We start from the raw sequence: 13,326 nt of genomic DNA on the forward strand, positions 1-13,326 counted from the left end.
AGAACTAGGTAGGGAAGGCTTGCCGGAAGAGATCCGTTTTAAGAGCCTTCTTAAAGGCTGTAAGAGTAGAAATGTCACGGATCTCCTTTGGCAGGTCATTCCATAGCTTCGGAGCTGCGATGGAAAAGGCCCTCTGGGTGACTGAAGTTAGCCTAGATTTTATTGGCTGAAGTAGATTCTTCCCCGAGGACCTTAGAGTGCGGGACGGACAGTATGGAAGTAGGCGATCTCTTAAGTATTCTGGACCCAAGCCATGTAGGGCTTTGAAGGTAATCACCAACACCTTGTACCTTGCCCGGAAACTAATTGGCAGCCAGTGAAGGGATTTCAAAACCGGTGTTATGTGATCGGTACGACGAGTACCTGTAATTAACCTGGCTGCCATATTTTGTACAAGTTGAAGTTTCTGAACTTGGCACAAGGGTAGCCCCATGTAGAGCGCATTACAGAAGTCCAATCGAGAGGTGACCAGCGCATGTACAACTGTTTCAAGGTCAGGTGAGCTGTCAGGTGAAGCGACGAGTCAAGGAGCACCCCTAAGCTGCGGACAGAGTCTTTCAGGGGAAGTGTGACCCCATCCAGAACTGGCTGACATAATTCCATACCTGGGCTTGGGTTTCCTATAACAAGTACCTCCGTCTTACCTGGATTCAGCTTGAGTCGGTTTTCCCTCATCCAGTCCATTACCGCCCCAAGACAGGCATTCAGAGGAGAGATGCCATCCATAGACACTGCATCAGTTTGAGACATAGAGAAATATATTTGGGTGTCATCAGCGTACTGATAACATCCTGCCCCATGTCTCCGGATGATTTTTCCCAGCGGCTTCATGTAAATGTTAAACAGCATAGGAGACAATATTGCGCCCTGGGGTACACCAAATGTTATCTCTCTTTTAGAAGAGCAACTGTCTCCTAGCGCCACCATCTGGAATCTGCCTGAGAGGTAGGACCAGAACCACTGTAGAACAGTGCCTCCAATACCTAACTCTCTCAGGCGTTCCAGAAGGATACCATGGTTGATGGTATCGAAGGCCGCTGAGAGGTCTAAGAGCACCAGCAGGGTCACACTTCCCCTGTCGATGCCTAGACGGAGATCATCGACTAAGGCGACCAAGGCCGTCTCAACTCCGTATCCTGCCCTGAATCCGGTTTGAAATGGGTCCAGATAATCAGCTTCATCCAAGACTGCCTGTAGTTGATTGGCGACTGCTCTCTCGATCACCTTGCTCAAGAATGGCAACAACGAGACTGGCCTATAGTTATTTCTATCCAGAGGGTCCAGGGAGGGCTTTTTTAAGAGTGGTCTGACCACTGCCTCCTTAAGACAAGAAGGCAGGGTACCCTCCCTGAAGGATGCATTGATTATATTTTTCAGCATCAGCTTGACTATATCACCCCCCTGGACAGCCAGCCAGGATGGGCAAGGGTCAAGAGGGCAAGTCGTTTTTTTCAGACTACTAAGGAGCTTGTCCACGTCCTCAGTACTTACCGACTCAAATTGATCCAGTCTAACAGTAATGGCAGAGGCGTTTATGTTATTTGTGGAATTCTTCTACTTATACCTTACAAGTATTTTCAAAAACTAAATGCATTGTTTAAGAGATTTATTGGGGGGGGGGGGAGTTCATCTCATCCTACAATTTCAATGAAAAGGATCCAAATTCCAATTGAAGAGGGTGGGTACAGCCTTTCAGTTCTTCATACATACACTGGGCATATCTGTGATCTTGTATTATTTTTGGACATATAAACTTAAAGTAAGTAATCCACCATGGACAGCCTTGGAGTCTTCATTTCTGACACCTCAATTCAACTAGACAATACTTGGCGCTCTCTCTCTCTCTCTCTCTCTCTCTCTCTCCATATATATATATATATATATATGCAGTGTTTTGCCAACAATTTCAACAGTTAGAACTCAAAGATATTGTTTCATCAATTGCATTTTGACCCATTCAGTCATGCCACATTGACTTTATAGGGAAATCCAGATTTGAAAATTGGTAAGGAACCATTTTTATGGAAAGTATGGGCCAACAATGGGATTGTTATTTTAAATCAGATACTTGGTGCTGATGATGGGGTTTTGCCCTTTTCAATTGAAAAGAGAAGTTTAAACAATCTTTATCAGCTAAACGGCCATATCTACAACTGAAACATTTGTAACAATCCAGATTTGACCTTATAGTTTTAAGAGAATTTGAAGTTCCTTTAATGAATATAAAAGCACTCCCAAGAGATGAGTGTCCAACCTCTGTTTAAACATCTCCAAAGAAGGTGTGTCCCCTACCCTACAAGGCAGTTCATTCCACTGCTGAATGTTTTGTTCTTCCTAATGTTTAGGTTAAAAAATATTCTTGTAACTTGAATCCATCAGTTTATATTCCAGTCTCTGGAGCAGCAGAAAGCAAACTTGCTCCATCATTCCTTCAAATGTTTAATGATGACTGTGATATTACCTCTCAATCTTCTCCAAGCTAATCTTATCTAGCTCCCTAAGCCTTTCTTCAAAAGACCTGGGCGGGATACAGACGGGCAAAAAGGGGTGTATTCATGACGTCATGAAGGTAGAGCCTTCAGACGGGCCTTACCTGAATGCCGCCATGAACACGCCCCCCGCATGCCCCAAGCGGGAAGAAGCGGCATTAAAAAGGTGCTGCTTTTCTCCGCTTCTTTTCCACTTGATGCGCAGCTGCGCAGCTCCATCTGTAAGCTGCTGCACCGGTACGCCAGAATTGCTACGCCGCTAATTTAAGTTGCCCATTTAAAAGCTCCGTGTCTGCTGCGTCGCATAATGAGTCGGGGTCCTGGAACATGCGCAGTTTGCAGTCAGGCTTTAATTGCAGTGTCAGCTGCCATGCAGGTGTGGAAGCTGCAGCACAGCTGCAGCGCATTTTAAGACTTGTAACCCTAACCCTAACCCTAACCCTAACCCTAACCCTAACCCTAGAGCAACATGTACGCATGCGCTGCTTGGAAAGTTTGGACTTTAAAGTGAGCCCCTACACACATTCCTGTGCCATTTTCACCTAACAATAAAAACCGCTAAAACTGTAAATATTTACATATATACAAGGGAGGTGATGGGGGATGGCAGGGGGACAGCGGTGGCAGCGGCGACAGCTGTGGCTGTGCATTGCAGATTCAGCAAGAGCGCGGGGACCAAAGGAGAGGAGGCATCCATGATGCTGGTGACACTGGCAAAGTGCAAGAGGACAAAGATGCCAACACCAGCTGATCACCAGCTGGCAGGAGACCACCATTGTTCTTGGGCAGAGCGGGGGGGAAAGTTTTAAAGGGGCTTGGGCACTTTAAATGTTCACATAGGCTTTCTGCCGCCGCTGCTTAGCGCTGCAGCTGCGCAGCTGCGCATCCGCCAGCCGGCAAAGGAAAAAAAAAGCCCTGTTTTTGGCCGCCCATGAGGAAGCTGCCTCTCTCTTTGCAGCATCCTCTGAGGTGGCGGTTTGGAAACTGCAGGTCAGAAATGGCCCCAGGTGAGGCGTCTTCACTGCCCCCCATGTGGAAGCCCCATCTCCTGAGCCACGCCCCCGGGGCGGGCGGTCTGGAGGCTCCGTATTCAGCAGAATACACCTCCAAGACGTCTTCCCCTGCCCGTTTGTATCCCGCCCTGGTTTCCAGAATTGTATCCTGACACTGGAAATAGTTCTCAGGTAGAGCCCTGGGCACTAGAAGGATATGACTGAGGCCTTGTCTACATGAACAAATTACCCTGAATTCCCCCCAGGTTCACTGCATCCTGTTTAACCCCAAATCAGGTGCAGACTGTTTTCACCCACACCTGATTTGGAGCTTCCTCTCCCTAACTCACATTTAAACAACTCACCTGTTGTTGTGGGGTTTTAGCTCTCTTCGCAGCAATGATGGTGGCTGTGTTCACTCATTGCCCCTGTGAGTTGCTTGACACTGCCCATATGGGCAGAAGTTACTCTGAGATGTCAGTAACATGGCTGGGTGGCTCAAGCAGTGGTGCTGGGTGACAAACAGGGACTGTTTGGGAAAGCAGCCACCCTTTGTTCAATGAGAGACCAAAACGGGGAGCAGAAGAGATCAGAAAATGGTGGGGGGTGGATTTGGGGCCGTAGTGATCTCTGTACTTCAAGATGTATGGTACTGCATACAGAAGCAGCCTGAGACATTTTGCTGCTTGCCTCTTTCTCCAAGTCAATCTGCATAGTTATTTTATTTGTTTATTTAATATCCCACTATTTACAAACGTGGGACCCAAAGGTAGCCAAGTTAGTTTGGCATATATAAGACTGCAAATCCCACAATCTCCTTTCCTGGCAATAAATGAAAACAGAGGAGAAGAGAAGGAATAGGTGGAGCTAATCATTCACTGCCTTTCCATGAGGGCCAAAGTCTTCTGCAGGGCCCACTCTCGTAGGGTGGGATAGTATAAAGACTGGTGAATCAAAATGTACTCTTCAGCTATTTTATTACTTTTGAATCATTTCTAAAATATAAGATAACCTTGGTACAGTGGAGCTGCATGCTAACTCATGTGCTTTTAAAAAAAAAAAACCCTGCTTACAGATAAGAAAGAGGCAGTTTTCATCAAATACCTGCCTATTTTTGTGAAGTTATTCTACACCTGTTTTTTCATCTAGCCCTATTTTAAAACAGTCTATTTGATGCAGACAAATTATGGTCATTAAGGCTACAATCCTGTTCACCCTTACCTGGAAGTAAGTCCCACTTATCATGGTTACTCTCACTTCTGACTAGACATGCAAACAATTGGGGTATATTGCAGGAAGATGCAAATAAGGAAGTGGTGGCACCATTTATAATTCTGAAATGACATGTTTAGACTTCAGCTGCTTCTTCCATGCTAAATCAATTCACACATTTTATTTCCAATTCCACATTCCACTTTGTGACTGACAGTTATTTCCTTCCTTTTTCAATTTGTTTTTTATTCACATGACTTGAAACAGCAGAGATTTCACAAGGATTGAAATGTCAACTGTGATCTTAGATGAATGTGTTCTTGGTGACCATAAGTGGGATGGAAGAACTGAGGATGCTTGGGCATCTGGCTTGTGCATATAACAAGGCTGTCAGACTCTTGATTAAATGAAGACAGGTCCTAGACATAAAGGATGCTATACACCAAGTTTGAGCTGTGTTCTGCAATCTCCATTTTAGTGATGCTTATGTAGGAAACAAATAGCTATTCTTTAAATGCCTTTTGAGACCACTCTCACACAAAATGGAGGGGGGAGAGAGGAGAGCTGCATGGGAAACAGGGTGGATGGGTGTATAATTTCATCCTATCCTAATATGAGAGATGTACATTCCTTAATAATCTCCATTACTAAGCCAAAGAGCCAGTATTGTCAAAGACATGTGGCCAACATGACTACACAGAATGCTGTTAACATTCCCATCAAAGTAGTACCTATTTATCTACTTTCACTTGCATGCTTTCAAACTGCTAGACTGGCAGAAGTTGGGACTAGTGACAGGAGCTCACCCCATCATGCATCACACGGGCCTTGAACTGCCAGCCTCCCAATCTTGCAATCAACAGAGTTAACATCTTAACCACTTGAGCCACCACATCCCTATATATATATATATATATATATATATATATATATATATATTAGTATATATTCTAAATCTAAATATGTTATATTTATTACATTCCATTTATTAACCATTTTATCATAGTAAAAAATGAGGGCTATGTTTAATGTCATAGTAAAATTATTTGCACTGTCCAATATGTCTCTGAGACTTGCATATTTTCACAGTTCAAATAGTAGTATCTAATCTGAGGATAGGAGTAGAATTCACTTCTCCTTACATTCGCTTAAACATTGAGTTGCTTGGAAACAAATGCATCGGGTCATATCTGGGACCCTCAGACTTTTTGTTGTGCCTTTCCGACTTATATTAACCCAAAGACAATCCTGTCATGGTGCTTCCTGGGCCAGAGTGGGGATTCGAATCCTGGCCTCCCAGTGTTCTAGTCCAACACTCAACTCACTACATGACACTAGCTCTCACTAATTGCAAACTGGAAGGGCAAAACAAAATGGAAGAAAGTTAATAGTTGCTAAGTTTACACATGTGTGGTGAGATATTTGTGAGTTTGTTGTTGTTTAATTGTGAATTCACTTGTTGGTTTGGATATCAGGAGCAGGAATGCACAAAGCATTGAATGTTATTTCTGAAAGGCGATGGGTTGATATTTGATGTTCCATCTAACAAAATCATTGTGTTACTTGTTATTTAAACAATAATGTATGACTAAAATATTACTAATGCATTACTTTTCAATTTCTTTTTTTTACAAAAATATAATTGAAATTGAAAAATGCTATCCAGATAGCCAAAAAATACCAATGAAAAATACCTGTTTTTTTCAAACAAATAATAAACTTTTCTGCTTACAAACTCTTTACAGGTTTGTACAGTGTTTCAGAAACATAATGTGGGTAAATCATCATTATTCCCAAAAGTAACATGTTACAGATAAAGTCATTATTTGTAACAGTTTTCTTCCAAGTAGAGATCTGAATCTGAATCTGAGATGTGGTCTGAAATTCATTGCATTTCTCCAAATCCCATCTGCATTTTCCCCTCTCCTTTTGTATCAAACTGTAAGTGTGAAGGTTTTTTTTTTCCCAATACCCAATATGAAGTTCATACAATGCAATCCATGTGTATTTAACTGTGTTGGTGCATATTTTTCTAAGTGTATGCATTTTAGCCAGATGGGTTTAAAATTATGCATATAGTTCTGTGTACACTGTATTTATCTGAATACCTCATAAGCCACACAAATGTGTCAGTTCTTAGGATAAAGTGTGTTTCTTCTTTCAACAAGACATGACAGATGCAAAAAGCTACTTTCCTTGACACTATAAAATTCAACAAAATCTTGTTTGTTCCTATTTCCTATTTTGTTCCTATTTCTACACACAGGCCAAGTTTTCAGTATTCTACATCTTTCTCCTATTGGATGGATTGGGGGAAAGAATAAAAAATGGGCTGTGTCAGCATTTTCTTTTCAAGCTATGCAAGTGGAGAAGGGCTTTAATTTCACTATAATCATGTGCAACACCAGTGGCACACATTTCCATTTCCATTAAATGATGCATCTAGCTTCAGCCTTACAAGGCCGCTCTAAATCCAGATTTCCCACTATTAGTACACATCTTTGAGATGTAAAAGTTTGGTTCGAATCTGTGCTAGAAATGCAGTAAAGTATGTGTAAAATCATAGGCTGAATGAAAAGAACTAAGACTGTAAATAGAGAAATTGGGTTATCCTTCTTGGGGGAAACCCATCTCCCCACGATGAGTTCTGCCAAACAAATACATTGTTGTGCGTCGCTAAAAAAATTGTTACTAACATGTCATGGTGAGTGATACACAAGAGTACATTTGTTAATGATAGTAATTATCAAGTGGTCCTAAATAACCATTTTTCCTCATTAATTTTTTTTCCTGGTGCCTTTGATTTAGTAGAAAACCAATAGGCAATTTAGTTTTAATAATCTTCTTTCTCTCTGCGAGAGAGATGCTAAGGGCAGTATTTTTCATCTGCAGTTTCCCTGGATTTCTCTGTTGTTGTTACAGAATGCCTTGTAGTTATTGCTTTAATTTGTTCTCATTTTAAGAGCCAAGAAAAGCTGGCTCAGAAGCCCAACCAGTTTCTGTGAAAATAGCTGCACCAGGTAAATGATTATATTTTTTTCTTCTTTCTTTATTTCATTCTCATTTAATCACCCTTTTCTGTCTCCATACATCTTTTTTTTTTTATTTCATTGCACCATAGCACCATCTTCTGGTTAATAGGAATGAAATATTTTTGTTGCTCTGTCTCGGCTAATAAATAGCAGAGGGCTGTCTCAACAGACAGTAAATGTCAAGAGTTCCTTCCATGTGTCATAGTGAGCATCTGAGACAAGAAAGGGAAGCTCATAACTCATCTGGGACTGAAAGTAGGGGAGTATATCCCATTCAAAAAAAGGCCTCACTTCTAAGTAGACAGACATCCTTATGACTAGATCTCCTTGTAATGTGTAATCCATTTGGAGGCATTGTTTGCATTGTGTATTTTCTTCTTCCCAGATTAACAAGAAACTAGTGCAGACCACTTCAAATACAATTACTTTTTTTTTTTTTTTGCTTCACAATCTATAAATTCCTGCTTTATGAGAAGACAATGCTCATTCTGAACTGTATTTTTCTTTTGAAAATATAATATCAACACTTAAAACATCTTCTGGGGAATTGTAGCAACGTATCTCATCTCAGTGAAGATGTCCAACAGCAAAAGTATATTTTCATTATAAAGTGATTACTATTTCTAGTGAGACACCAACAACACCACTGTGGTGACACATGAAATACAAATTATTTCCTTTATTGGCTGACCCACAAGGGGAATAAAGACAGCAGACACAAGAATCTGGATTGAAGAAGGACCACTTCATTGACCTATTAACTATTTAACTAATTTAAAATTTGTGATAAGCAATAGGGAAGAGCAACCTGGCGAGAGAGCAATTGAAGCAATATGTCTCCATCAGACACATTTTCAGTTTACCCTGGGTGTACCAGAGCCCCAAGGAGCCCCGAATACCAAGTTGCCACTGGCTGGCCTTGTGATGGAAGACAAACCCAGAGAATCCCTCACCCAAATCATGGTGACTTAAAGTGAGGGCACAGCCCCCAGGTCAGCCCTAAGGGTAGTGTCTAAATCTGCCCTCTGGATAGGGAAGATTCAGACAATAAGGAGGGGCAGAATTCAAAGATGCAGCCATGTTTGTCTGGAATATCACTATGCAAAGGGATCTTGTAGCACCTTTGAGACTGAATGGAAGAATTTGTAGCATTTGTAGCCCTATTCCCACACCAGACCAGCCAACAGGGCTCCCATCTCCTGTTGCAAATCACCCATAAACAAGATATTGCCTACACGCTACGGATTATTTTGCACTTAGTCTCAAAGGTGCAGCAAGATCCCTTTGTATACTGAGGAGGAGGCAGTTTGCCAGGAATCTGCAGCTCCTGATGACGGTGGTCTCTCCAAGTTCAAGGCACTGGAGGCTGAGGAAGAGGGGGCACTGCTCCCCAGCAGGAGGCTGCAGATGCTGAAGACAATGTGCCATCCTTTACTGAGTGATGGACAGGCAGAGTGATTGTGTCATTCCCAGTGGCTATTAAGTATGAGACCCAGACCTAAGTAGGCACTTCATCTTGAAGCAGCTGCCTATAAATCTCCCAGTATTTTCCTACAACTTTGTTGCTGACAGTTGTCTTATTTTAGTGACTAGCAGTACTCTTGGCTTTGTGTTTTCTTGAACTTGGAATGGCTACAATTTGACTGCTTGGTTTACTCCTTGCTGGTTTCATCCCCAGCTCCCTAAGTCATTCCTCGTAGGGCATGGTTTCCAGACCCTTCACCATTTTAGTCGCCCTCCTTTGGACACACTCCAGTTTCTCAACATCCTTTGTGAATTGTGGTACCCAGAACTGGACACAGTATTCCAGGTGGGGCCTGACCAAAGCAGAATAGAGTGGCACTATTACTTCCCTTGATCTAGACACTATACTTCTATTGATGCTCCAGAGAACAGGACCCGGAACAATGGATGCAAGCTACAGGAAGAGATTCCACCTCAACATTAGCAAGAACTTCCTGACAGTAAGGGCTGTTCGACAGTGGAACACACTCCCTCGGAGTGTAGTGGAGTCTCCTTCCTTGGAGGTCTTTAAGCAGAGGCTGGATGGCCATCTATTGGGGATGCTTTGATTGGATTTTCTGCATGGCAGGAGGTTGGACTGGATGGCCTGTGCGGTCTCTTCCAACTCTATGATTCTATGATTCTATGATGCAGCCTAAAATTGCATTGGCCTTTTTAGCTGTCTCATCCCACTGTTGACTCATGTTCAACTTATGGTCTACTTGGACACCTAGATCCCTTTCACATGTGGTCTCCTTAAGCCAGGTGTCCCCCATTCTATATCTGTGCATTTCATTGTTCTGCCCTAGGTGCAGTACCTTACATTTTTCTATTTTGAATACCATTTTGTTAGCTTTGATCCAGCTTTCAAGTTTATTCAGGTCATTTTGAATTTTGATCCTGTCCTCTGGGGTGTTAGCTACTCCTCCTAATTTGGTGTCATCTGCAAATTTGATACCTATGCCCCCAATTCTGTCATTCAAGTAATTAATAAAGATATTGAATAGCACTGGGCCCAGGACAGAACCCTGTGGGACCCCATTGGTCACTTCTCTCCAGGATGAAATGGAACCATGTAAATGTACTCCAAGGCATTAGGCTTGAATAATTTGAAAATCGTGGACTGCTTGTATAGTCAGGGGTTTGCCCTTCAGCAAACCAAAGTTATCACCTCCAAGGTGGATGAGCAGAATGTGCAGTGGATGTCCACTGTGCTCCATGAATAACAAAGGAAGCAAACCATACCATTGCAAGTTCCCCTTCCCCAGCCACTCACCTGTGGTTTGCTCAGTCAGGCCCAGTTGCATCTGAAAATAGCATGTCTGTGCCTGTTTCACTGTCCAATAGATCATACTATTTCCACAGATCAAAACATGGAATCTTGCCAAGCAGAACCTAGAATTTGAAACATAACAAGAGCAATGAGCAAATAACTTCAACACTTGAGAGTGTGAATATACCTCTTATAAGCCAAAAACCTCTGTAACCTCAGCTTCTGAATGATGCCCCTGTCCATGTCCATTGTGGATGCTATTAAGTTAGCTCTGATTCTAAAAGAAAGAATCCCAAACCCCACTCAGGTCCAGTCCAGACAATGCCTTAGCAGTAACCCCCTAACACTGGTATCTGGTGAAAGTATAAGTACTTGCATGGCAGAATGAGGAGCCAGTGTGAGAGCCCCTAAACCACACTTATTCATGCAATGCTAATAAAGACATAATGCCTGGTCACAGCATGGGCCCAACCAAAGAATTGTGCCAGTTCTACTCTGGTCTGCCTTAGAGGAACAAATAATACAGCCTACCTGTTGTTTCAGCAGCTGAACACCCCTCAACTGAAGTGCCTTACCAGAGGTATCCCCCCAGATGACACCCCTAAATCAGTCTGGGGGAAAATGTAAGGGAATCAGCATGAAACAGTAAAACATCATAATAGCAGATACTGGCCTAAAGGCCAATCAAGCCCTTCAATACAGCCTGGGAGAGAGGTTCACACCTATTGACCACCATCCTCCTCTCCTTGGACCACCCTTCGAGCATTTTACAAACCTTAAAATCACCCATGCTATCTGAAAATCCCAGAATCTTAGCATAAAGACTAGGACTGTCAACCTGCTTCTAATGGATCCAAAGCAGAATTGGAGGGTATGGACAGAGCCTAGTAAACCCTGTGACTCTGCCTCCACACACTTAATGTTGTAGCACTATGCACCATGATCCTTGACCAGGTCTCCTCCCCCTTGGACCCAGCAGAGTCAGTTCCTCCACCACAAAACAAGATCCCACAATTCTGGAACTAGCTTTTTTAAAGGTTTCCATAATATTGGAAGCAGCTAAGTCTGCAGTAGCCACGAAAAAGAAATCTATATTTTTGATGATTTATCCATAAATCTATACTAAGTAAGAATTACTGAAATCTTGTGAAACTATAATGCTTTAGTAGATATGATTTGTTTGGATGAAGTTTGAAAAACCAAAACAAACAAACAAACAAAAAACCCTTAGCTTTTGCCTCCAGTGTGAAACTATGAAGTGATATTTGTAGAGATAGTTGAATGACTATGAAAACTGAAAGAATTAAATGTTAAGGTCAGTTCTAGTAGGAGTTGCAAAATTCAGAGGTGCAGCAAAAGCTTTAGGCAGACAGAGATTTGAATTTATCTGGTTTAATTTCATCTCAAGGATAGAAAGTTATTTTTATTAAAAAAATAACAAAATAATAACATAAACTTTGAGACGGAAAAAATCAATGTAATTTTATGTGTCTGAAAACTAAGTTCCACTGAGGTCAGTGGATGTTTCTCCCATCCACATGGGTATAGGATTGCAGATTTAAGTCTCCATCTCACGTAATATTCAAGATAATAATAAATTTTAAAAGGAATATAAATATAATAAAAAGAATGCTCCCTGTGAATGTAAAGATATAATAGTAGCCATATTCAAAATTTCCTGCTAAAGTTGCTTTGCGGATTCCAGCGGGGGGGGGGGGGGCTGGTTCCAGATTCCACTCCCTATAGCAATGTCCTGAGGTCTGGAGCCCATAGTAGCCATATTTTCTAATGGCCCTGCATGTAGTTGACCTAGCAGTAGCTAATGTGAACAAAAGACCTCTAGGATTGCACTATACATCTACCAACACAGCTGGTTCCAAGATAGCAAAGGGAAACGGGAAAGATTCCTGTTTGTAGAACATGGAAAGTAGAAAATTGCACGTTCTGTACATTGCCTGAATGCTGTTACCAGAATGTCTTGAGCCCATTCAATAGTATAAAGTAGCTCCCCAAATTTATTTTAAGTGTGGGCCCAAGTGTATGTGACTTGTGGGGGTTGCCTCAAACCCAATTTAAATAATAATAATAATAAATTTTATTTTTATACCACTTTTCCAGAAGATCAAAGCGGTGTACACAAAATTTTAAACCAGTTACAAACACATCATAAAATAGATAAAACCAATAACACAATATACAATATACAAATCTAAAACAATCAAAATACATAACTTCATTTTCCAGAGGGGAAGGCTTGACAGAAGAGGAAAGTTTTTAGCCTCTTTTTGAATGTTTCTAGGGGGGTGATCAGGCGGAGTTCCTCAGGAAGACTGTTCCAGATTTGTGGGGCCGCTACTGAGAAGGCCCTCTGGGATGTAGTAGCATATTTAGATGATGGAATTTCTAGCAAGTTCTTCCCAGTTGTTCTGAGTGTGCGGGGCGGATTATATGGGGAGATGCGGTCCCTCAAGTAACTCTGGTCCAAGCCATGTAGGGCTTTATAGGTAATAACCAACACCTTGTATTGTGCTCGGAAGTGAATAGCTTCAAACTCAGCTTCAAAATACCTTTCTTATACTACTCTTTATTAGGAGTGTATGAGCATCTATAGAAATAGAGGCATGGCCACATTAGTCTGGAATATCAGTATGCAAAGGGATCTTGCCACACCTTTGAGATTACCTGTGCGAAACACGTTGTAGCATAAGCTTTCATAGATTTGGTCTACTTCCTCATATGTATCTGTTAGTCTCAGAGGTGTTGCAAGATCCCTTGCATATCTATAGAAATAGTGTGGAGAAGTAGGAGCAGTTGTAATCATCATA

The 13,326-nt window shown here is 41.8% G+C and overlaps 1 protein-coding gene across 18 annotated transcripts in view; it reads left to right on the forward strand.

The window, feature by feature from the left end:
• The window catches only part of TRDN (triadin), a 256,474-nt gene that overhangs the window by 166,184 nt on the left and 76,964 nt on the right, over positions 1-13,326 (forward strand). For 16 of the 18 annotated variants that reach the window (XM_089530463.1, XM_089530466.1, XM_089530449.1 and 13 more), the window contains one exon: positions 7,657-7,713. The exons of the other annotated variants lie outside the window; for them this stretch is intronic. In XM_089530463.1, the coding sequence (XP_089386589.1) occupies positions 7,657-7,713 (57 nt within the window). The remainder of the gene's footprint in view (positions 1-7,656; positions 7,714-13,326) is intronic. 18 annotated transcript variants of the gene reach the window in all.

Source organism: Sceloporus occidentalis, unplaced genomic scaffold, assembly GCF_023333645.1.
Source record: "Sceloporus occidentalis isolate IW3139 unplaced genomic scaffold, rSceOcc1.0.p SCAF_6, whole genome shotgun sequence".
Classification (NCBI taxonomy): domain Eukaryota; kingdom Metazoa; phylum Chordata; class Lepidosauria; order Squamata; family Phrynosomatidae; genus Sceloporus; species Sceloporus occidentalis.